This window comes from Podarcis filfolensis (genome assembly GCF_964270895.1).
Source record: "Podarcis filfolensis genome assembly, chromosome: 3".
In the NCBI taxonomy this organism is placed as follows: Eukaryota; Metazoa; Chordata; class Lepidosauria; order Squamata; family Lacertidae; genus Podarcis; species Podarcis filfolensis.
In genome coordinates this window covers 1647839-1669777 of record NC_139606.1, presented here as the reverse complement: position 1 = coordinate 1669777, position 21939 = coordinate 1647839, and the positions used below count along the sequence as shown (strand labels likewise).

The 21939-nt window shown below is 44.5% G+C and overlaps 2 protein-coding genes across 3 annotated transcripts in view; both read right to left on the bottom strand.

Moving 5' to 3' along the window:
• Positions 1-11729: 11729 nt before the first annotated feature.
• RCAN2 (regulator of calcineurin 2) overlaps positions 11730-21939 on the bottom strand; it is a 28047-nt gene continuing 17837 nt past the window's right edge. For both annotated transcript variants that reach the window (XM_083606802.1, XM_083606803.1), the window contains 2 exons: positions 14048-14219; positions 11730-12026 (listed from right to left, as the gene is read on the bottom strand). In XM_083606802.1, the coding sequence (XP_083462928.1) occupies positions 11866-12026; positions 14048-14219 (333 nt within the window). In that variant the 3' untranslated portion in view covers positions 11730-11865. The remainder of the gene's footprint in view (positions 12027-14047; positions 14220-21939) is intronic.
• Positions 20541-21939, bottom strand: part of L1TD1 (LINE1 type transposase domain containing 1) — a 119550-nt gene continuing 118151 nt past the window's right edge. The window contains exon 2 of the mRNA XM_083606709.1: positions 20541-21842. Coding sequence (XP_083462835.1) covers positions 20762-21832 — 1071 coding nt within the window. The 5' untranslated portion in view covers positions 21833-21842 and the 3' untranslated portion in view covers positions 20541-20761. The remainder of the gene's footprint in view (positions 21843-21939) is intronic.

Below are 21939 nucleotides of genomic sequence, written 5' to 3'. Positions count from 1 at the left end.
GCTTCCTTTTAAAAATGGCCTAGGACACATGTAAACAAATACCTCTCACATATGTGGACCTCAGGTCCCTACGGTGTGGGGAGGGTAGGGAGGTCCTTGCAGAGGTGAGAGACAACGGTGAGGATGCATCATAGAATCATAGAATCATAGAGTTGGAAGAGACCACAAGGGCCATCGAGTCCAACCCCCTGCCAAGCAGGAAACACCATCAGAGCATTCCTGACATATGGTTGTCAAGCCTCTGCTTAAAGACCTCCAAAGAAGGAGACTCCACCACACTCCTTGGCAGCAAATTCCACTGTCGAACAGCTCTTACTGTCAGGAAGTTCTTCCTAATGTTTAGGTGGAATCTTCTTTCTTGTAGTTTGGATCCATTGCTCCGTGTCCGCTTCTCTGGAGCAGCAGAAAACAACCTTTCTGCCTCCTCTATGTGACATCCTTTTATATATTTGAACATGGCTATCATATCACCCCTTAACCTCCTCTTCTCCAGGCTAAACATGCCCAGCTCCCTTAGCCGTTCCTCATAAGGCATTGTTTCCAGGCCTTTGACCATTTTGGTTGCCCTCCTCTGGACACGTTCTAGTTTGTCAGTGTCCTTCTTGAACTGTGGTGCCCAGTACTCCAGGTGAGGTCTGACCAGAGCAGAATACAGTGGCACTATGACTTCCCTTGATCTAGATGCTATACTCCTATTGATGCAGCCCAGAATTGCATTGGCTTTTTTAGCTGCCGCGTCACGCTGTTGGCTCATGTCAAGTTTGTGGTCAACCAAGACTCCTAGATCCTTTTCACATGTAGTGCTCTCAAGCCAGGTGTCACCCATCTTGTATTTGTACCTCTCATTTTTTTTGCCCAAGTGCAATACTTTACATTTCTCCCTGTTAAAATTCATCTTGTTTGTTTTGGCCCAGTTCTCTAATCTGTCAAGGTCGTTTTGAAGTGTGATCCTGTCCTCTGGGGTGTTAGCCACCCCTCCCAGTTTGGTGTCATCTGCAAATTTGATCAGGATGCCCTTGAGTCCATCATCCAAGTCGTTGATAAAGATGTTGAATAAGACCGGGCCCAAGACAGAACCCTGTGGCACCCCACTAGTCACTCTTCTCCAGGATGAAGAGGAACCATTGATGAGCACCCTTTGGGTTCGGTCAGTCAGCCAGTTACAAATGAGTGGTAGCATAGTCGAGACCGCATTTTACCAGCTTCTTTACAAGAATATCATGGAGCACCTTGTCAAATGCCTTGCTGAAATCAAGGTAGGCTACATCCACTGCGTTCCCTTCATCTACCAGGCTTGTAATTCTGTCAAAAAACGAGATCAGGTTAGTCTGACATGACTTATTTTTCAGAAATCCATGTTGACTATTGGTGATAACAGCATTCCTTTCTAGGTGCTCACAGACTGTTTGCTTAATGATCTGCTCCAGAATCTTCCCTGGTATTGATGTCAGACTGACTGGGCGGTAATTATTTGGGTCCTCTCTTTTCCCCTTTTTGAAAATAGGGACAACATTTGCCCTCCTCCAGTCTGCCGGGACTTCGCCTGTTCTCCAGGAATTCTCAAAGACTGCCAGTGGTTCTGAAATCACACCTGCCAGTTCTTTTAATACTCTTGGATGCAGTTCATCTGGCCCTGGAGACTTGAATACATCTAGACTAGCCAAGTATTCTTGTACTATCTCTTTAGTTATTCTGGGCTGTGTTTCCTCTGCTGAATCATTTGCTCCAAATTCTTCAGGTCGGGCATTGTTTTCAGTCGGAGAAGACTGAAGCAAAGAAGGCATTGAGGAGTTCAGCCCTTTCTGTGTCCCCTGTTTGCATTTCACCATCTTCTCCTCTGAGTGACCCCACTGTTTCTTTGTTCTTCCTTTTGCTATGAACATACCCATAAAAGCCTTTTTTGTTGCTTTTAACCTCTCTAGCAAGCCTGAGTTCATTCTGTGCTTTAGCTTTTCTGACTTTGTGTCTACACGTGCTGGCTATTTGTTTGAATTCCTCTTTGGTGGTTTCCCCCCTTTTCCATTTTTTGTACACATCCTTTTTTAATCTTAACTCAGTTAAAAGTTCTTTAGATAGCCACCCTGGCTTCTTTAGGTACCTTCCATGTTTCCGTCTCATTGGTATTGCCTGAAGTTCTGCTTTTACTATCTCCCTCTTAACAAACTCCCAGCCATCATGAACTCCCTTTCCTTTTAGTATTACTGTCCATGGGATCTCACCCAGCACTTCCCTAAGTTTTATAAAGTCAGCTTTCTTAAAGTCGAGAAATTGAGTCCTAGTATGCTTGGCTGCTCCTTTCCGCTGTATAGTAAACTTCAGAAGAGCATGATCACTCGCGCCTAATGATCCTTCCACTTCTACCCCACTAATCAGGTCATCAACATTGGTTAGGACCAGATCTAAAATGGCTGTTCCTCTTGTTGCTTCTCCCACTTTCTGGACAATGAAGTTGTCTGCAAGGCCAGTGAGGAATCTGTTTGACCTTATGCTCTTGGCTGAGTTTGACATCCAACAAATATCCGGGTAATTGAAGTCCCCCATTACTACTATCTCCCTTCCTTTTGCATGCTTGGCCATCTGTTCCAGGAAGGCATCATCTATGTCCTCCGTTTGGCTTGGGGATCTATAGTAAACTCCCACAATGAGGTCACTGTTATTCTTCTCTCCCTTAATTTTGACCCAAATGCTCTCACTTTGGCTTTGAGGTTCTAAATCTTGGATCTCTTCACAGGTATACACATCCCTGACATATAACGCCACTCCTTCTCCTTTCTTGTCTGGTCTGTTTCTCTGAAATAGATTGTATCCCTCCATTATTACATTCCAATTGTGGGACTTATCCCACCAGGTTTCAGTGATTCCTATTATGTCATATTTAGTTTGCTGTACCAAGAGCTCAAGCTCATCTTGTTTATTTCCCATGCTTTGCGCATTAGTGTACAGACATTGAAGTCCATTAATCATTCCCCCGTGTCTCTTATTTAAGGATTTTTTCCTCCCACCACTAGGTCTGCGTGCTGTTTGCTCCATTTGGTCTATGACATTTGGATGATCATCTTCATCAATTGATAGACTCCTACCTTCAGGAGCACTGTCTCCCTCCCCCACATTAGTCAGTTTAAAGCCCTCCTGATGAGGTTTCTGAGATTTTTGGCAAAAACATTCCTCCCAACCGTTGTGAGGTGCAGCCCATCGCTTGCCAGAAGTCCATCTTCAAGAAACTGCATTCCGTGATCTAAGAATCCAAACCGTTCCTGTTTACACCATTTGCGAAGCCAGTTGTTCACTTCCACTATTTTTCCCTCTCTCCCTGGGCCACGTCGTTCAACTGGGAGGACAGATGAGATGACAATTTGTGCATTTAATTGCTTCAATTTCCTGCCCAGAGCCTCGTAATCTCTTTTGATCTTCTGGAGGCTATTGCTTGCAGTGTCATTGGTTCCCACATGAACCAAGAGGAAGGGGTATTTGTCAGTGGGTTTTATGATTCCTTGCAGTCGTTCAGTTACATCTTGGATCTTAGCCCCGGGGAGACAGCACACTTCCCGAGACATCTTGTCAGGCCCACAGATCACTGCTTCTGTTCCCCTCAGTAGGGAATCCCCTATCACCACTACACGCCTCCTCTTAGGTCTGGTCGGGGTTCTTCCGTGAGCTGTCCGTTCCAAGGTCGCCTGCACATTCCCTGAGGACTGACTTTGCTGCTCGTCTTCATATACCTGATCGAGTGTAATGAGGGAGAGATCCTCAAATGGAGTCTGCTCTTCGTCTTCCATGCTAGGGGAGAGGACCTCAAAGCGATTGTGTATTTCTAAACAATCAGAGCGAACCCTGGGCTTCCTACTTCTTTGAGTCACATTTCTCCATATATCTGGCTCCTGTGTTGGTGAACTAGCCTCCTTCTCAGGGGAGTCCCCTGTCTCCTCCTTGGTGGAGACAGTGTGCTCTGTTGCTTCCAAGAAGAGCTCCAGCTCTCTAATTCTTTGGAGCGTAGCTACACGTTCCTCCAGTTGATGGACTTTGTCTTTTAAGAGGGCAATCAACATGCAATTGCTGCAGGTAAAGCTGCCTGCAACCTTTGGCAAGATGGCAAACATTGCGCAGGAACCACAGGCGACTGCAGCTGTTCCCTCACCCTCCATCTTGAGAACGTGTCGTTGGGGGTGACTACAGCGGTCCTCCATCATAAAAAGCGTGAAGACAGGACAAATAAATCCCCCCCAAAAAACCTAGGTCTCCCCCAACAAACGTTTAAGACTAGCTCCCCTAAATCTAAAAGATGGATCAAACTGCGCGCGCCGCTAGGCGCGTGCCGCTGCCCTACAAGCTCTGATAAGCTCCTCCCACAGCTAATCACCTACTTCAACAGAAGCCCTGCCCCCTCTGACCTTTGCACAGGGAGAGTGCTGCCTACTAGTGTGGACAGGAAACACTGAGACAGAATTCAATTGGAAATGCTCATGTGTTCATAAAAGGTAAAGGTAAAGGGACCCCTGACCGTTACGTCCAGTCGTGACTGACTCTGGGGTTGCGGCGCTCATCTCGCTTTATTGGCCGAGGGAGCCGGCGTACAGCTTCTGGGTCATGTGGCCAGCATGACTAAGCCGCTTCTGGCGAACCAGAGCAGTGCATGGAAATGCCATTTACCTTCCCGCTGGAGTGGTACCTATTTATCTACTTGCACTTTGAGGTGCTTTCGAACTGCTAGGTGGGCAGGAGCAGGGACCGAGCAACGGGAGCTCACCCCGTTGCGGGGATTTGAACCACCGACCTTCTGAGCTTCTGAGCTTCTGACCTTCTGAGAGTCAGTGCGGTGTAGTGGTTAAGAGCAGTGGACTCGTAATCTGGTGAACCGGGTTCGCGTCTCTGCTCCTCCACCTGCAGCTGCTGGGTGACCTTGGGCCAGTCACACTTCTCTGAAGTCTCTCAGCCCCACTCACCTCACAGAGTGTTTGTTGTGGGGGAGGAAGGGAAAGGAGAATGTTAGCTGCTTTGAGACTCCTTCGGGTAGTGATAAAGCGGGATATCAAATCCAAACTTTTCTACTCTTCTCTTCTTCTGATCAGCAAGTCCTAGGCTCTGTGGTTTAACCCACAGCGCCACCCGCGTCCCTATGTGTTCATAGCCATGGTCAAAAACTATTTTGACAATCGAAGCCCACCATGTAAACTGGATCACCTGTTTCCATCATCCTTGTTGGTGCTCTCATAGAATGGTTAGCTAACCAGGACATTCCCTTGCAAAAGCCATGCTGATTCTTCTTCTGCAAAACTTGTTCTTTCATGTGATCAGTCATCATATATTTTATAGCACTTTCCACTGCTTTCCCCGGAACAGATGTGAAGCCTGTAATTCCCTGGACCCTGTTAAAGGAAAATCCTTGGGCTCACTTGGATTGCCAAACAAAGACACCAGCCAGGAATATAGGAGCAAAACAGCAGCCAGTAGGCCTGATCTTTATTCAAGACTGTTGCAACAGGACTTCCACCCACCCCATAGAAGAAGCAGGAAGTAGTCCTGAAGAAAGGATGGCTCCTTCTCTTATAAATTTCCCCTTTTCCCCATAAACATCTTTGGTGACGCATCATGCACACATCATAGATACATCTTACATATGGGGTATGTATGTATGAGGGAGGGGTCTCTGGCAGAAATCAATTTATCAGGTTTTGCCCCCAACACTCCCTTGCCCTCTATCTTACACCCATCAAGTGATACAAAGGAAATATTTAAAAGTTCCTGGTTTTCCCAGTCAGGTAATCACACCTCTTTGCCCTGACCGAAAGCACAGTCCATTCTTGGATGGTTTGCTATTGTCTGTGTGCTGGCTACCCGTCTGACACCCATCTGCCTGGATGCCAGTGATTATCTCTTCTGCAAGAGACTGCTGTGTACAGGATCCCAAGTTGCAGGGATTATGGCTGTCTTTACCAGTTTTCCCAAGTTCCCCCTTTGGCAGTCCTTTGTTCCCTGAGTAAAATGAAGCTGGGATGGTGTTTTGCTGCACAAGGGAAGATGAATACCATGTAACTTTGAACAAGATAAAGTAAAGGTAAAGGTACCCCTGCCCGTACGGGCCAGTCTTGCCAGACTCTAGGGTTGTGCGCTCATCTCACTTAAGAGGCCGGGAGCCAGCGCTGTCCGCAGACACTTCCGGGTCACGTGGCCAGCGTGACAAGCTGCATCTGGCGAGCCAGCGCAGCACACGGAACGCCGTTTACCTTCCCGCTGGTAAGCGGTCCCTATTTATCTACTTGCACCCGGGGGTGCTTTCGAACTGCTAGGTTGGCAGGCGCTGGGACCGAGCAATGGGAGCGCACCCCGCCGCGGGGATTCGAACCGCCGACCTTTCGATCGGCAAGTCCTAGGCGCTGAGGCTTTTACCCACAGCGCCACCCGCGTCCCTTCCCTTGTCCCTTGAACAAGATACAATGTGGCAAAACTGGTGGGTTTTATGGGGATATTTACAATATTGAATGGTGTTGGTTTGGGGGGATGGTCTGGGGGTGCAGTGTCCCATTTAACTGGAAACAACCTCCCCCCCTAACCTTTATAAAAATTTTGGTAACAGCCCCCTTTAAAAAATGGTGTTACATTAGCTACTTCATAGTCCTCAGATATGGTGGTTGTTGCTAGGAATAAGTCACATGTTTTTCTTAGAAGATCAGCAATTTCACATTCAGTTTTTTAGGAACTCTCAGTTGGATGCCATATGCGTCTAGAAATTCATTAATTTGTCAACAAGGCCTAGAACTTTGTCTCTGAGAAAGTTACCGTAGTTCCGGCATAGGAATCTGACCTTTATCTCCTGCAGTAAGGATGCACAATTTGTAGGCAGGCTGGGCTTCCAGTTTCCGGTTGCCTTAATGGCACAGCTCCCACTGCAGCATAGACTGTTGATGAAGCAAAACAAAGATGAAAGAGGGTAAATATCTTTGTAAACTCCCCCCAGGGCCTGGGAGGAGTGAGCTACACTCACAGATCGTCTCAGTACCCGGCTTTTGCTCCTACATGGAGGTGGGAACTAGGGAGACGCTGGGTGCAAAGCACTTCGCCTCTCGGTAACCCCCAATGCTGCCATTGAGAGCAGTGGTGCTTCTGTTCATTAAAGGATTAATTAGAATTAATGCACAGAAACGTGTTGGTAATGACAGGACAAGATTAAGGACTGCCAAATTGAAACAGTTACAAGGCTGCACAGATTTAAATTGGAAATATGACTTCATTCCAGCCAAAATGAAGGTATGTGTTGGGGGGGGGGAGCCAATTGCTTCATTATAAATCTTTTGTTACATCAATGACTCGGCACACCCCACCCCTAAGAACGCCTGACAATGCCAAAAAAATGTTCTTTAAACCTAATGAAGAAGAAAAGAGATGGGAGTACTAATATGGATCATAATGACAAATGGGACTGTGTGAGTGAAAAATTAATGTTTGGAATAATTACAAAAAGGGCTTGGAGCCTCTGCGGAGTTAATTCTTTCACTTACCCCCTCATTGAGGGGAGGCGGGGCTGGACTTTGAAGACTTGCCGGGGCTCTGGCGGGGCACCATATCATTCTGCTACGAATAATTATAATTAATTGCTTTGAATGGATGTGGAGAGGAGAACTTGGAGGCCTGCAAGGACTTTGGCAGGATGCTGGGTGACTCCCTGTTTGAAATCGAAAGTGGAATTTTACAGCTGCATCAGAAAAGTTGAGAACAAAGAGAGAGACCTCACCAGAGCAACTCTGAGTCAACAGATGAGATCAGGAATAATTAATGGGGACATAATATTTGATAAAAGAGCAAAGGAACAATTGATGGAAATTAAAACCTCATACAGGAAGAAGAAAGGAGAACTTCATTTGTGAATTTACAAATTACTATATGTGTTAATGCGAACTGAAGTTAATCATTGTAGCTGTAGTATAAGGGGTTTTATCAAGAATGGATTGTATTTATGAGGATCACAGAGCCAGAGACAAACATGGAGGATAAAATCATGGTATGGAATTATGAAAACACTGATGATGAAAGGCAGGACTACTGTTGTAAATAAAAATTGCCCTTTTCCCTTATGGGGTATCCAAGAGCCCACATAGAGTCCTTACATAGGTTCACTATTGGTAGGAGAGAATAACAGAGGCCAACCAGAGAATATTGAGAAGCAAAGTAGCTAGTAAGCTTGATCTTTATTGATCTGTTGCAACAGGGTGCTCCCCTCACCCGCAGGAGAGAGGAGGGGACCAAAAAAATGGCATGCAAGGCCTTATAAAGACTTTTGAAATTGCCACCCTGTAGATCAAGACCACCCCCAGAAACATCATACATACATCACAGAAGGGGCATAACCTAAGACCACCCCTCAGATACATCACACTTACATCACAAAAAAGGCAGTCTAAAACAGTATATTTGAATATTGTTTTTCTCCTGTTGTTGTTTATCTCCTGTCTGGCAGGTTATTTGATTGGATTGCCTGGGGAGCCCGGCCATTCTTTTGTAGTGATAAATACTTAGTTCCTGGGCCAGGTGACAGGCTCACACCCTATTCAAACACAGACATACCCTTAAGACAGGATTTGTGAAGGAAAAGACAATGGGGAGGCTTTTCCACTTTGACCATGCAGAGAAAACATTTGCTCAGCTTAGGAATCAAAATGGCTTCAGTTCCATCTTCCTGTGCTGATCTATGTACGTGCGGTTATGAACATTGCTATATCTCTAAGACCTCAAAATTCCTATCACACTACAATGTGGAAAATGCTTCGGAATTCAGACCGCGGGAAGTAAAAAAAAATAAGATTACTATTTGGAAGACAATTGGACTTTTTAAAATTTATTTATTTTTTATTGGATTTGATTTCATATGTTAATTGGATGCTCTTATTGGAAAATTAATAAACACTTCAAAAAAAAAAAGAATGAATTGTATTTGGTTTGAGCAACAGTCTGGAGGCAGAATTACGGTAAAGGGAATCAGACCCTGAAGTACAGCACATGGTAAGCCATACAAAATGTATAATTGGCTATGTAATTTATTTGTATTTGAATTGGTATTGTTATTTGGTATTAATATAATTTGGCGCATATTGGATTTTTGTAATTGAAAATTAATAAAAACTACTTAACATAAAAAAATTGCAGGCAGGCTGTTTCCTGGCTGGGGCAGGTTCCACCGGGACGGGGTGTGTGTGTGTGTGCTCCGAAGGCTTTCTGGCGGTTCCCTCCCTGTGAGAAGGGAGTTTACAGGGAACCAGGCAGAGGGCCTTCTCAGTAGTGACGCCTGCCCTGTGGAACCCAGCCAGATGGGCAGAGTATAAGAAAGAAAGAAAGAAAGAAAGAAAGAAAGAAAGAAAGAAAGAAAGAAAGCTTGGGGGAATGGGATGACTCCCAGATACAGCTTTGTGACTACACTGGCTAGGAGTGCCATTTACCACCTTTGCCTGTTACAGTATATGCCAGCTACAACTGCATCTGGATTGTGCATGGGCAACCTCAAGACTGGATTAATGCAAAGTGTTCTACATGGGGCTGAACCTTGGCCTTGCCTTGAAGCTCCAGCTAGCCGACAATAGGGAACACCTCTGCTAAAACTTCTGTACTGCCTGCCTATATGCAACCAGGCCAGGTTAAGGTTTCTATATATAAAGCCCTGAACAACTGGTGTCCAGCTGCATCTAATGCAGTGTTAAGTAACTGTCATGTCAACTTGAGCAATGGGACTTTTCCCTCCCACTAAGTCTGTTCTGCATTCCCCCCTAACCTGCCAGAGCAGCTTTGGGGAGAGCACAAGCCAGGCAGACTCCTTAAGGTAAAGTAACCATATTTTTTTCAATGAATCCGGGGACACTTTAAATAAATAAATAAATACTACACGTTTGGGATGTTGATGCTGCAGTGATGGCGGTGGCAGAGGGGCAGCCGCCGCCTTGACCTCAACCACCACGTTTCCCCTTCCTCCGAGGCTTCTATCTCCTTTCTCCATGAGCCTGGGCAGCCCCTGAGTTGTTGGTTCTTTGGTGGTGGTGGGGAAGCAGTGCGGTAGGTCAGGCGTGGAAGGCGGAGAAGGAGGTCCAAGAGCGGCAGCAAGGCTCAGCAGCCCAATGCCTCCCTTCCCATCAGAGCAGCCCCAATCCCATTCCTACCTGCGTGCAAGCAGGAGGGGGTGGGGATCCCTCAGCTGGGAAGGGAGGCTTCCCGTTTCCTGAGAGACCCCTGCCCCCTCCTGCTTGCACGCAAGCTCTGATAGACAGCGTGAAGCCTCCCTTCACAGCTGAGATCCCCGCCCCACTCCTGCTTGCACACAAGTAGGATTTAGGAGGCTGCTCCGATAGGCAGCATGAAGCCTCTCTTCACAGCTTAGTTGCTGGGGTCAGGGAAGGTGGAGGCAGCCTGGAAGCTGCATATTAGAGCCCCTGCACCACCATCAGATGGGGACTTCCAAGCAGCTCCTGAAGCCAGCCAGAGCCAACTGCTCTGGGCTGCTGAGACTGCCGCTGCTGCGTTTCCCAGGGACATCAGATGAAATCTAGGGACATTCCGGGGATGGAATTTGTCTGAGGACTTATTCGCAAATCTGGGGACTGTCCCCGGGAAACGGGGACGTCTGGTGACCCTACCTTAAGGGCCAGCTGAGCTCATACATCCCAGCTAAGTCACTGAAATCAGTGCTATCATTCCACCCGCCACCCCCTGTGACACAGAAGCTCAACTGGATTCAACTAAAGGTAGAGCATTTAGTGTCCCTGTATTGCAGAGTGTTGGACTAGACAACCCCTGGGATCCCTTCCAACTCCACAATTCTTTGGTTCTATGGTCCCATGTTGTGGAATACTCTTCCAGCACAGATTCTGCAGGCCATCTTAGCTGCTAGCTTTCAGGCATCTCTTAAAGATTTTTATGCCAAAAGAGCAAATTATTAAGTTGTTTAAACTTTTTCAAGAAGAATCGGTCATTTTTATAATTATTTTCTAGTTTTTACGGTATTTGATGTTTGGTTCTACTTGATATTTTATATGAAGGTGTGGTCTTTAAATATTTGTATAAATAAATAAGTACATTATTAATCTCCTTTTTGTCCCTTAGCACACTTTTGTCATCCAAAGGTCCAGCTGGTTTCCTGCTTCTAATTTATCTAAGGTTTTTTTTTGTTTTTTACTGTTGATCTTAATATTTTTAGCGTTGTGCTTCTCAGATTTTTGTCCTTGTTACTGTTGCAACTCTTATTGTCTGCAATTACCTGCAGTTCTTTTGTTCTCATTTGGACAAAACTTCCGTTTTCCTAAAGGAAGCTTTGTTCGTGTTCTTTCACTGCGTGGAGGCACCTCCCATCTTAGACCCAAAACTGAAGGTTTAGATAGGACTAGATATATTGGAAGGGGAAATGATTAGATAGTGTTGAATGTAATTTGTTCCCTGCTCCGCAAAGGCTGCCAAGCCATTGCCTTCTGTAAGTCAACATAAGCCGTGTAGTTAAGCAGGGCATATGGGGATCCTGTTTGAAAAGAAAGCTTACTTGGAAGACTAACTTGTGGATCCTGAATTGCAAATCACTGGTACTGTTCACTGAACGATGCTTGACATTCAAGTGAGCAATGAAATATTGCCTAGTCAACTTAGCTCACCAGCCTTGCATTATCTGACCCATGCCAATTGTTCTGTGCGATGTGCAATATGATTACTGTAGCCCCCCACAAACAACAACAACATATACTCTTTCGTAAGATTTCATTGCAGCAAAAAGTGTATTCCAATAAGGTAAATATCCAGAAACACGCAATATATTTTTTCCAGACAAACAGAGCCAATAGAAATTAAAATACATGGGAAGACTACAGAAGTGGAATAAAAAAGAGGTGCTCTTGTTGGAGACAATCAGTTAGACACAGAAGGTGGCACATCAGGACGTCGAGTTTGAACAATTTTGGGCTTGGGTGAATTGTTTGGGTCTCCCTCTTCTGCTGCATCCGTGTCACAGACATGTACCACGACACTTGGGGTGGACTCTGTACCTGCGTGCAGCTCGTATTTCTCACCTGCAATCAAAGACAAACATTTAGACTAAATGCTATTTAGCATCATAGAGCCCCACTAGAATACATTACTGCTCAACTGGACAGTCAAGAGGGGCGTCACGGTTGGAATAAGACCTAAGAGACCAGGGTTCAAATCCCCACTGAGCCATGGAGCTCATTGTGTGACCTTGGATCAGTCGCTGCCTCTCAGCCTAACCTACCTCACAGGGTTGTTGTGGGAATTAAATGAGGAGGGTGAGAATCAAATGAAAAGGTAAGATATAAATGCAAAAATGGCATGAATGGATTTTGGACATTGACTCAAGACACTCATGATGCCACTATTGTTTAAGTATCCCATTTGGGACACAAACTGTAATTGAACATGCTGTTGCCTAACCTCTCCCCAGGGGGCAGTGTGTGATTAGTTTGTGGAGGAGCGTTTTGCACGAATGCGCTTACCATATTTGGCTGTAAACCGGCAACCAGTTCAAGTGGCCTTTGTGCTGTTCCATGTACGTGCGTTTTCTCCTTCACTGTAAAAGTCTTTAGAAGAGAGCGCGCGCTTGGGCAACACGAGAGATGCCTGCTCTGTGTACCTGCTGCGCAATACTAGGTTGCCCTTTGTACTTTATCGTATGACTTTCTGCACAAGCAGAGATCATTCCCAAACAGAAAGAGGCAGCTCTCAGTGTAGCAGATGGGAGGAAACCTGATTAGCAAGCTTTGCCGACAGTGTCTATAAATCTATCCTCCTGATGAGTTTTATCGCAGTGCCTATATTAAATTGGAAATTTAAGAATATCTTGGGATTCCTATCTACTAATTCATGTGTAAGAAAACATTAATGGGCTTGTTGACAGGATAAAATACAAAGGGAGAAATTACAAGTGCTTATTTGCCTGCAGGCATCAGTTGATTTGAGATGACTGTTGGTCAGCTCCAAGGCCTTGGTGGTCATTGACTGCTGCTCTGCAACAAAGGTCCACACATGCACAGCAAATTGTTTGAGTCTGTGGACATAGTTGTCTACCCCCAAGATACAGTACCTTTATACTGAGATTCATTTTGTTTTAGGAGTTGCAATCCTAACCCTATTTACCTGGCAGAAAGCCCCACTGAATTCAACAGGACTTAACTTCTAAATAGACATGGTTAGGATTGCTCTGCAAGTTGGTTCATTACTTGGCCATCACATCCTCTTAGTTGTTAATTAAGCACACGAACACCTATGTATTTGAGGATATGTCATAGAATACAGTAGATGGGAAGAAAGGTGGCCAGATGTTTCTTAGCAGAAAGAACTGTGCTCCTCCTCCAGAACACAACAGCCCATCTCCTCAACTTCTCCAGTGGTCATTCAGACAGCAGCCATGAGTTGATCTTATGCTGGGCTGCTTGCTGAAGGTGTTTAGCATGGTTGCATTGCTCCATTTATTTGTGTAGGTGCATGGAAGGATTCCAGAAGAGGCACAGCTAATCATAAAAGATCTTGCTAGTGGTTCTAGTCACAATCATGCCATGCAACAGAGTACAGAACATGGTGCCTCAAAACCTGAGCTTTTGGGGGTTTTTAAGCCACCTTTCTAGTTGTCCTTGGTTGTGAAAAAATGTGGATATAGGTAGAAATGCTATAGATCTCAGACCAAGTCAAGGTCTCATGGAGAAATACGGTCAGTGGTTACTTCTCTTGAAAACTGCAGCATGCAACCATACATCACGTTTTTCATTTAGATAAGAAAAACTCATGAAATGCAGGTATTAAGTTCTGTGATGCTGTACATGTTTCAGTTTCAGAACTACTCTCAGAACAAGAAGTAGGAGAACTCATGTCCTTGGAATACACAGAAAATGTCCTCAAGCTGAAACTGAAGCTATCCATATAGATTTCTTACAATACCTACCCAAGATTTGCACACAAGTGATTAAAAAGAGAACTTTGGTGAACTTAACGATAGATAGAATTTAGGTATTCATGTCTCTATTGGCTCAGTTCATCTTCTCTTCTTAAACTCAAATACCTGAAATTTCAGAAGACCTACCTGATTCCCGTTTAGAAACTGCATAAGGGAGGTCATAGTTAGCAGCAGGTGTTGCATCGTTCATTGGGTGCCAACCTACAGGAGGAGAGGCTGGAGGAGAGATAAGAAACTGCTTTGATGGCTGGGGTGGAGCCAAATGCAGTTTGTCCCCTTCGATCTCAGAACTCCGGACCTTTACATGGATGAAAGAAAGAGTCTCACTAAAGAAGAGAAGACAGCGCTTTGGCAATAAGTGCTAGCAATGCAGTATATACTGCCATTTTCAGAATATCATTGATATTGAATTTTGCTGGGCTGCTACCAGCTGAGTTTGTTGGCACCCAATGACCATTAAGTGGACCCACTTCTCAGAAGTTCATTGCATAAAATGTGGGGGGGGGAGGGAAACACCACATTTGGTGATAAGTCTCCCTGGAAGCTGAGAAATGTAGTAGTGAGATGTTGTCCAGTTTGTCCCACTGTCCTTTTTTACTTCTTTCTACATGTCTGATCTCTTCCAGCCACCTCCCTTATCTGCCCATCATTTCCCCCTGTTTCTGTCCTGAATGTAAACAGGAGCCTAGGATGTTCTTTGGTTATCCTATACTCCAGTTATGGCAGCTGGAAGGTATTGGATCAAGATTAAGTCCTGCTGTGGTCTTGAAGATACACTGACATATGATACTAGTTAAGTCAGCATAACATTATACAAGGGTAATTTCATAATAATAAATGATAAAATAATTCATTTATTATTTCTTTCCCTCCCTCTTCAGCCAATATGCCCATGAACCATTTACAACGTGGAAAATAAAACAGTACAATATAAACATAGAAATGTAAAGTACAATAATGAACATTGACTGAAAGCAGTACGATCCAACACATTGTGCTCCCTTGGTGCACTTTTGGTGCACTCCCTGCACCAAAACGGTTCTCCATCAGAGATGAATCATGGTTAAAATGATTTCTGTTATGGTTGGTATCTGAAGAGATGGGAAATAGATGGTAGACTTCTAGCAGTCACTGGGTTGTGTGTTTAACTATAAGTTTAACCATCACCCCCAGTTGTGTCAAGGTTTCTGTGTATGAAATGTTCATTTAATAAATATTTTTCAAGGCTCTGGAGGTGAAATATTTATTAAAAGATATGTGTGCATGCTTGAATCTACTATAGAGAAAATTGAACCTTCTTAACCTTAGTAGGGATTAAAGGGATTTTTAAAATCCTTTCTTTAAATAAGAATTACTTGTAAGATCTTGAAGACATTTATGCAATAGTGCACTTTATTTACCTCAGTTATACAGCTACATTATGTTTAAATCTTATGTAGAGAGTTTCTACATCATGAACTGCAATGACTATACTCCTGCAGCCTTACTACTTACACTCTTGAACTCTTCAAAATACTTGGAATGTAATGAAAAACATTACGATTAACATGGATACTAGTTAATTTACAACATAAGCAAAAATATGTACCTCATCACTCTTGGTTGTTATTGGTTTTTTTTTAAAAAAAATATTTTATTAAGGGTTTTCTTGTTTTACAGTGTAAGTGTAATGCCTCGTATTATTTTTTTTCTTCCATGTAACATTTTTACAAATCTGTTTCATTTGATGAGGCATTAGGGAGAGAAGAAAAAAGAAAGAAAAAAAGAAAGGGGGTGGAGGGAGGGGAGATGGATGGGGGTGGGGTCGGGTAGCGGTGTTTCTATTATGCTTAATGTATGTAGAGTTTGGTGTCAGCATGCTTGTGTTGTTCACTTGTGTTCCTTTGGTGGTGAGAGAGGTTGGGGTTGGCCTAGGGTGTGATTGTTTGTTTGTGATTGGCTGTGGTGATCTTTGTTTTCGTGTGTGAGTGAGGTGGGTGGGTGTTTTGGATCAGGTTAGCCATATTGATTTGTATGCTGTTGGTGGATTATTGTCGTTGTCCTGTTGGGCTGTGTATGTGATAAAGGGGAGCCATACCGGGGTGAAGGTGTCTTCTTCTGTTTGTCCCCGTGTCAGTTTCAGTTTATTAGTTAATTTTTCTAGTAGGGCTGTTTCCCATACTATTTGGTACCATTGGTCCATGCTTACTCCTGACAGGTCTCTCCAGTGTCTGGTTATGGTGTTTCTGGCTGCTGAAAGTAGGTGGGTTATGAGTTCTTTGTGGTGTAAATGGGCATTGTTGTCTTGGAAGATGTTTAGTAGGGCCAATTCTGGGGTGACGTCTAATACTTGTTTAGTTATTTTACATATTTCTTGTATGGCTGTTGTCCAGAATAGTTGGATTTTGGGACACTCCCACCACATGTGGAGGTATGTGCCTGTGGAGGTGCACCCTCTCCAGCATTTTGGTGAGGTTCCTGGGTGTATTAGCGCTAGTTTCCTTGGTGTTAGGTACCACCTGTAGGTGAGTTTCAGTGTGAGTTCTTTTCTTTTCGTTGATATGGATTTAAAGGGGGGTTTAGACCACATTCTGGTCCATTGAGTGGGGTTAATCTCATAGCCTATGTCATTCTCCCATTGTTTTTTGATTGCGTCTAGGGGATTTGCGGGGTTTTGGAGTAGTATTTTGTATATTGCGGATACCGCCCCTTTACCGTTTCCCTTTGTTGTTAGGAGGAGGTTTTCAAAGGTTGTCAGGGGTCTAGTTGCTGCTGATTTTACTGTTGGGTTGTTTAAGAGGGCGTGTAGTTGGTGTTGTGTTAACCAGGGCATTTGGGTGTCTTCTAGTTTGTCTTGTATTTCTTGTGTTGACAAGGGTTTGTTATTTTTATAAAAGTCTATTAGGCGATATAAGCCTTTGGTTCGCCAGGTTTTTATCTGGAAGTTTTGTGCTGCATGGTGGAATAATGGGTGGTACGCCAGGGGGATTAGTGGGGATGGGGTTGGGGATAGTTTGCCTATTTGTGTTTTCCATGCTTTGAGCATGGTCTGTGTGTACCTGTTAAGTGTTGTGGGAATTTTCTTTAGTTTGTTTGGGAGGAGTGGGTATGTTGTGGTGCAGGTATTTTCAATTGTGTCCCTCTCTAGGTGTACCCATTGTTTTGTCTCATCTTCTAGTATATATGAGATTATATGGCGTATTTGGTTGGCAATGTAATATGCTTCTATGTTGGGGATTCCCCATCCTCCTTCTGAGGTGGGGAGGTGCAGGTATTTGGGGCTTATTCTTGGTTTTTTATGTGAGAAGATGAAAGAGTGTAGTTTTCTCTGCCAACTGCGGAGTTGGGTTGAGGGGATCCAGATTGGGAGGGTTTGGAATAGGTAGGTTAGTTTTGGGAGTGTGATCATTTTGATCATGGCTATTTTGTCTGAGAGAGTGAAATTCATGTTATTCCATCTCTTTAGGTCTTTGTTAATTTGTCGCCACAGGGGCTTGTAGTTGTGGAGGTACAATTTATTGAGGTTTCTGGTTATTTGTACCCCTAGTATCTGAACTTGGTGTGGCAGAGTTTTATTTTGGTGACCTTCGTGAGTTCTTTTTGGGTGTGAGGAGGGGTGTTGAAGCACATAGCTTCTGACTTTGTAAAATTTACCTGTAGGCCCGACACCATTGCAAATGTGTTGAGTTCTCTGATTAGGGAGGTTGCTGTGCTTATGGGGTCTGGTGTTGTGACCATTAGGTCATCTGCAAAGAGCCCTAATTTATAGGTTCTGCCTTTTATTTCCACTCCCTTGATGTCTGTGGCTGCTCGGATGCGGATTGCTAAGGGTTCCAGAGCCAGGATAAATAAGAAGGGAGACAGTGGGCATCCTTGTTTCGTGCCTCTTTGGATAGCTATAGTATTAGAATCCATACTGTTAGTTCTGCATTTTGCTGAGGCTTGGGAGTATATTTGTTTGAGGGTTTGTAGGAAGTTGGGGCCAAATTTCATGTTAGTTAGTACTGCTAATATGTATTTCCACTCTAAGCAATCAAAGGCTTTGAGGATGTCTAGGGACATAATTGTCAATGGGAGTTTAGTTGCCTTGCTGTGTTCGATCAGGTTCAGTAGTTTCCTGATGGGGTCTGTTATATTGCGGCCAGGGACAAAGCCAGTCTGGTCTGGGGCTATTAACTTGTGTAGGAAGATTTTTAGGCGGTTGGCCAAGATTGATGTGAATATCTTGTAGTCTTGGTTTATTAATGAGATTGGGCGGTATGATTCTACTTTGAGGCTGTCTTTTAGTGGTTTTGGGATGGAGACTATTTTGGAGTGGGTCCAGGTTTTGGGGATGGGGCCTCCTTTTATGATGTCGTTGAATAGGCAGGTCATGTAGGGCATCAAGGGTTCTTTGAATTTCCTATAGAATTCCGCTGTGAAGCCGTCTGGGCCTGGGGCTTTGTGTGGTTTCAGGTTTTTGAGGACCACATCTATTTCCTCTGGGGTGATAGGGCTGTCCATGAATTCCTGTTCCTCATCATAGTTCCAGTTACAGATAGGTAGCCGTGTTGGTCTGCCATAGTCAAAACAAAAAAATTTTTTTTCTTTCCAGTAGCACCTTAAAGACCAACTAAGTTAGTTCTTGGTATGAGCTTTCGTGTGCATGCACACTTCGTCAGATATCTGACGAAGTGTGCATGCACACGAAAGCTCATACCAAGAACTAACTTAGTTGGTCTTTAAGGTGCTACTGGAAAGAAAAAAAAATTTTTTGTTCCTCATCAGTTAGGGTAGGCATGGTCAGTCCTGCTAGAAATGTTCTAATTTCCTTCTCTGGTGGGTTATGGGAGGTGTATAGGTTGGAGTAGAATTCTGCAAATTCTGAGGTTATTTCTTCAGGGGAGAATGTTATGTTGCCGTCTTTTTTGGTGATGCAGTGTATTCTTGTTTTGAGTGCTTTTTTCCTACATCTATTTGCTAGTAATCTGGAGTTTTTCCCTCCATATTCATAGAAACGTTGTTTAGAATATAGAATGTTGATCATTGTTTTGTTAATTTCTAGGGAGTCTAGTTCTCTCCTTTTTTGTTCTATAAGTTTAAGGAGTTTTTAAGATCCTGTTTGTTTGTAGCGTGTTGAGAGGGCTGTGATGTCTTGTTCTATTTTGCTAATTTTTGAGGAGGTTTGTTTTTTAAGGGATGTTTTCTCTTTTATGCAAGCTCCTCTGGTGACCGCTTTCATTGTGTCCCATAGGAGGGGGGTTGTTATATTGTCTACATCGTTTTCCTTGAAGTAGTTTTGGAGGGTTTTTGTGAGACTCTCTCTAATTTGTTTGTTTGTAGTTAGGATGGGACTGAAGGACCATGATGGGGTGGTTTGTGTTCCTTCTCCTATTTTAACGATGACTTCTACTGGGGCATGATCTGTGATTTTAATGTTACCTATGTTTGTTGATTCCACTGAGGGGATCAGACCCTGTGTGAGCAGAATGCTGTCCAGTCTGGACACTGTATCATGACGTCCCGATTGGAATGTATGGCTGATGTCTCCCGGGTTTTGCTCACCCCGAATGTCGTAGAGACCCCTGTTTTTTAGCATTTTTAGTAACTTGTAAGAGTTCCTAGTTGTTGGGGGTTTCCTTCGGAGGAAGGTTGCCCATGGGGTTGTAGGGTGGATGTCTTTCAGGGATATACCTTTCATATTTAGATTGAGGTCCCCTCCTAGGATTGCTTCCCCTTCAGAGAAGGAGACGAATTTGTTTAGTGTCTTCTGGAAGAATTCTAATTGTTTCACGTTTGGGGCATATATGGAGCCGATTGTCAATTTGATTTTGCCATCTAGTGTCCCTTTAGCGAAAATGAATCTGCCTTTTTTGTCCTTGAGGACTGTTGTGGCAGTGAAGTTCAGGTCTCTACTGAGTATTATGGCTACACCGCGAGCTTTCCCTGAGCCTCGTGCGACCCACTGTTGACTGAAGCGGGGGTCGCTCAGGAGTTTGCTGCCTTTGGGTGGGTTATGTATTTCTTGTAGGAAGGTAATATGTGGTTTCATGGTGTTTATGTATGAGGTGATGCGTTTTCTTTTGATGGGGTTTCCCAGCCCCCTCACGTTTAATGTAATTGCTTTTAGGTTAGCCATCTTGCTTATCTATTATGTGGGGCGATTCCCTGCCAACCCGTTCGGATTGTCTTGTGTCTCTCTCTTCGTGTTGTTTAAAGAACCAGTGGGGTTGCGCTGACCTAGGGTGTGGTGGGTGGAGGGCTAATGGGATTAGAGTAAGATTTGGGTTAAAGAGTAGGGGGTAAGTTGTAGAGAGTTTCCTATATGTAGTCATATAGGTGTTTGTTTGGGGTATTTTAGGCCATCTGGCATTTAGCCGGTTGGTCCTAGGTCTCAGCTGGTGTGGAAGGCTGTGTTCAAGGACAGGCCATCCCCCCTGTTGTTTGCGATAGGGGGAGATCAGTGAGACAGTGTGAAGTGACTTTGTAACGTCTCTGTCAAGTATAAGGTTCATAAGCAATGTTGCCAATGTTATGAGCAACATTGTTGGTGTGTTGGGGTGGGGATGTGGGTGCTGGTATGCTCTGGTGCCACCATAGTGCTGGTTGAGTATCAGATTTTAGCCTGATTGTGGGTTGTGTTATTGAGGCTGGAGGAGTTGTTTTTCCTTAGTATGGAGTATGGGGATGTTGAAGGTGTGGGTGATGGGGAATGTGGTTGAGGTCGTCTGGACTGGTGTTGGGGTGGGGATTTCTGTGGGGGTGCGGGGCTGGGGGGGATGTTGATGGTGTTAACTAAATCTATGTTTTTGGGGGGGAGAGAGGGGGAACGGGGGGGGGGGAATCACCAGTCCTTCAGTTTGTGGTTTCTTCCTGGTTGCTTCATTCAGCTGCGGTTGTTGCTGTTGTAGGGTTGTCCATCTGTGATGAATTGGTTTGGTTAATCTTGGTCTGGTTTCTTGTGTCGTATGGCCGGCGGGACGGTTCTGAGCATGATGCTTGTCTGTATTGGTTTGCGTTGTTGTGCCGCTTCTGTTGTTTCTTTTTCTTCTGTACCGTCGTCCAGTTGTTTGCTGTTGTTTCCTCGTGGTTGGGGCTGTCACTTGGCGGGTTTGTCGGTTGCCATTCCGATGGGAGGTTGAGTTCAAGGTTCTTTAGTAGTTGCAGGGCCTCAGGTATGTTGGTAGCCATGTGTTGTGTTGTATTGGTTGTTACAATGAGGCGGAAGGGGAAGCCCCATCGGTATTTGATCCCTGCTTGTTGGAGACGCTGGGTGCATGGGCGCAGGCTTTTCCTCCGGTTTAGGGTATCCTGAGATAGGTCCTGTAGGGCCAGAATGGGGGTTTCTCCATATCGAAGGTTGGTTGAGTTTCTGAGGTTGTTCCATACCTCTTCCTTCTTTTTGTAGCGTGTGAAGCATACAATGATGTCTCTTGGGGGGGCACTGGGTTTTGGCATAGGTTTTAGGGCTCTGTGAGCCCTCTCCAAGTCATCTGCCTCAAGTTTCAGGCTTGGGATTGTGTTTTTCAGCCAGCGTATAATTAGGTCTGCTGGGCTTTTCCCCTCTGTTTTTTCAGGAAAGTTGCGGAAGCGGATGTTACAACGTCTATTGCGGTCTTCAAGGTCGGCTTGCTTAATTTTCATCTCTCTGTGTTCTCCTTCCATTTGGTTTACCAGTTCGTCCAGTTTCTTGTTCACACGTGCGTTCTCCTCCCGGTATTGCTCTATTATTCTTTCTTGCATTTGGATCTTGTTCTCTAGAGCTTCCACTTTGGAGGTTAGATTGTTGATTAGTACCTGCATGGGAGCCATTGTGGCCTTCAGTGATTCTTCTAATCGTGCTTCTAATCGTGCTTCCATTTCCCTCAGATCTCGTTTCGTTACTGGGTGGTCATCATCTTGAAGGGGAGTTACGGTATTAGCATTGTTTGCCATCTCCCTGGTTGGTGTCATCTCAGTCTCCCTAATGGTTTTGGTTTGAGGTTGGCTTGGCGTCCTCTTGGAGTAGGGCGTGTGGTGGTTAGGAGTTGTGGCAGTGGTGATTTCTGGGTATTGTTGGG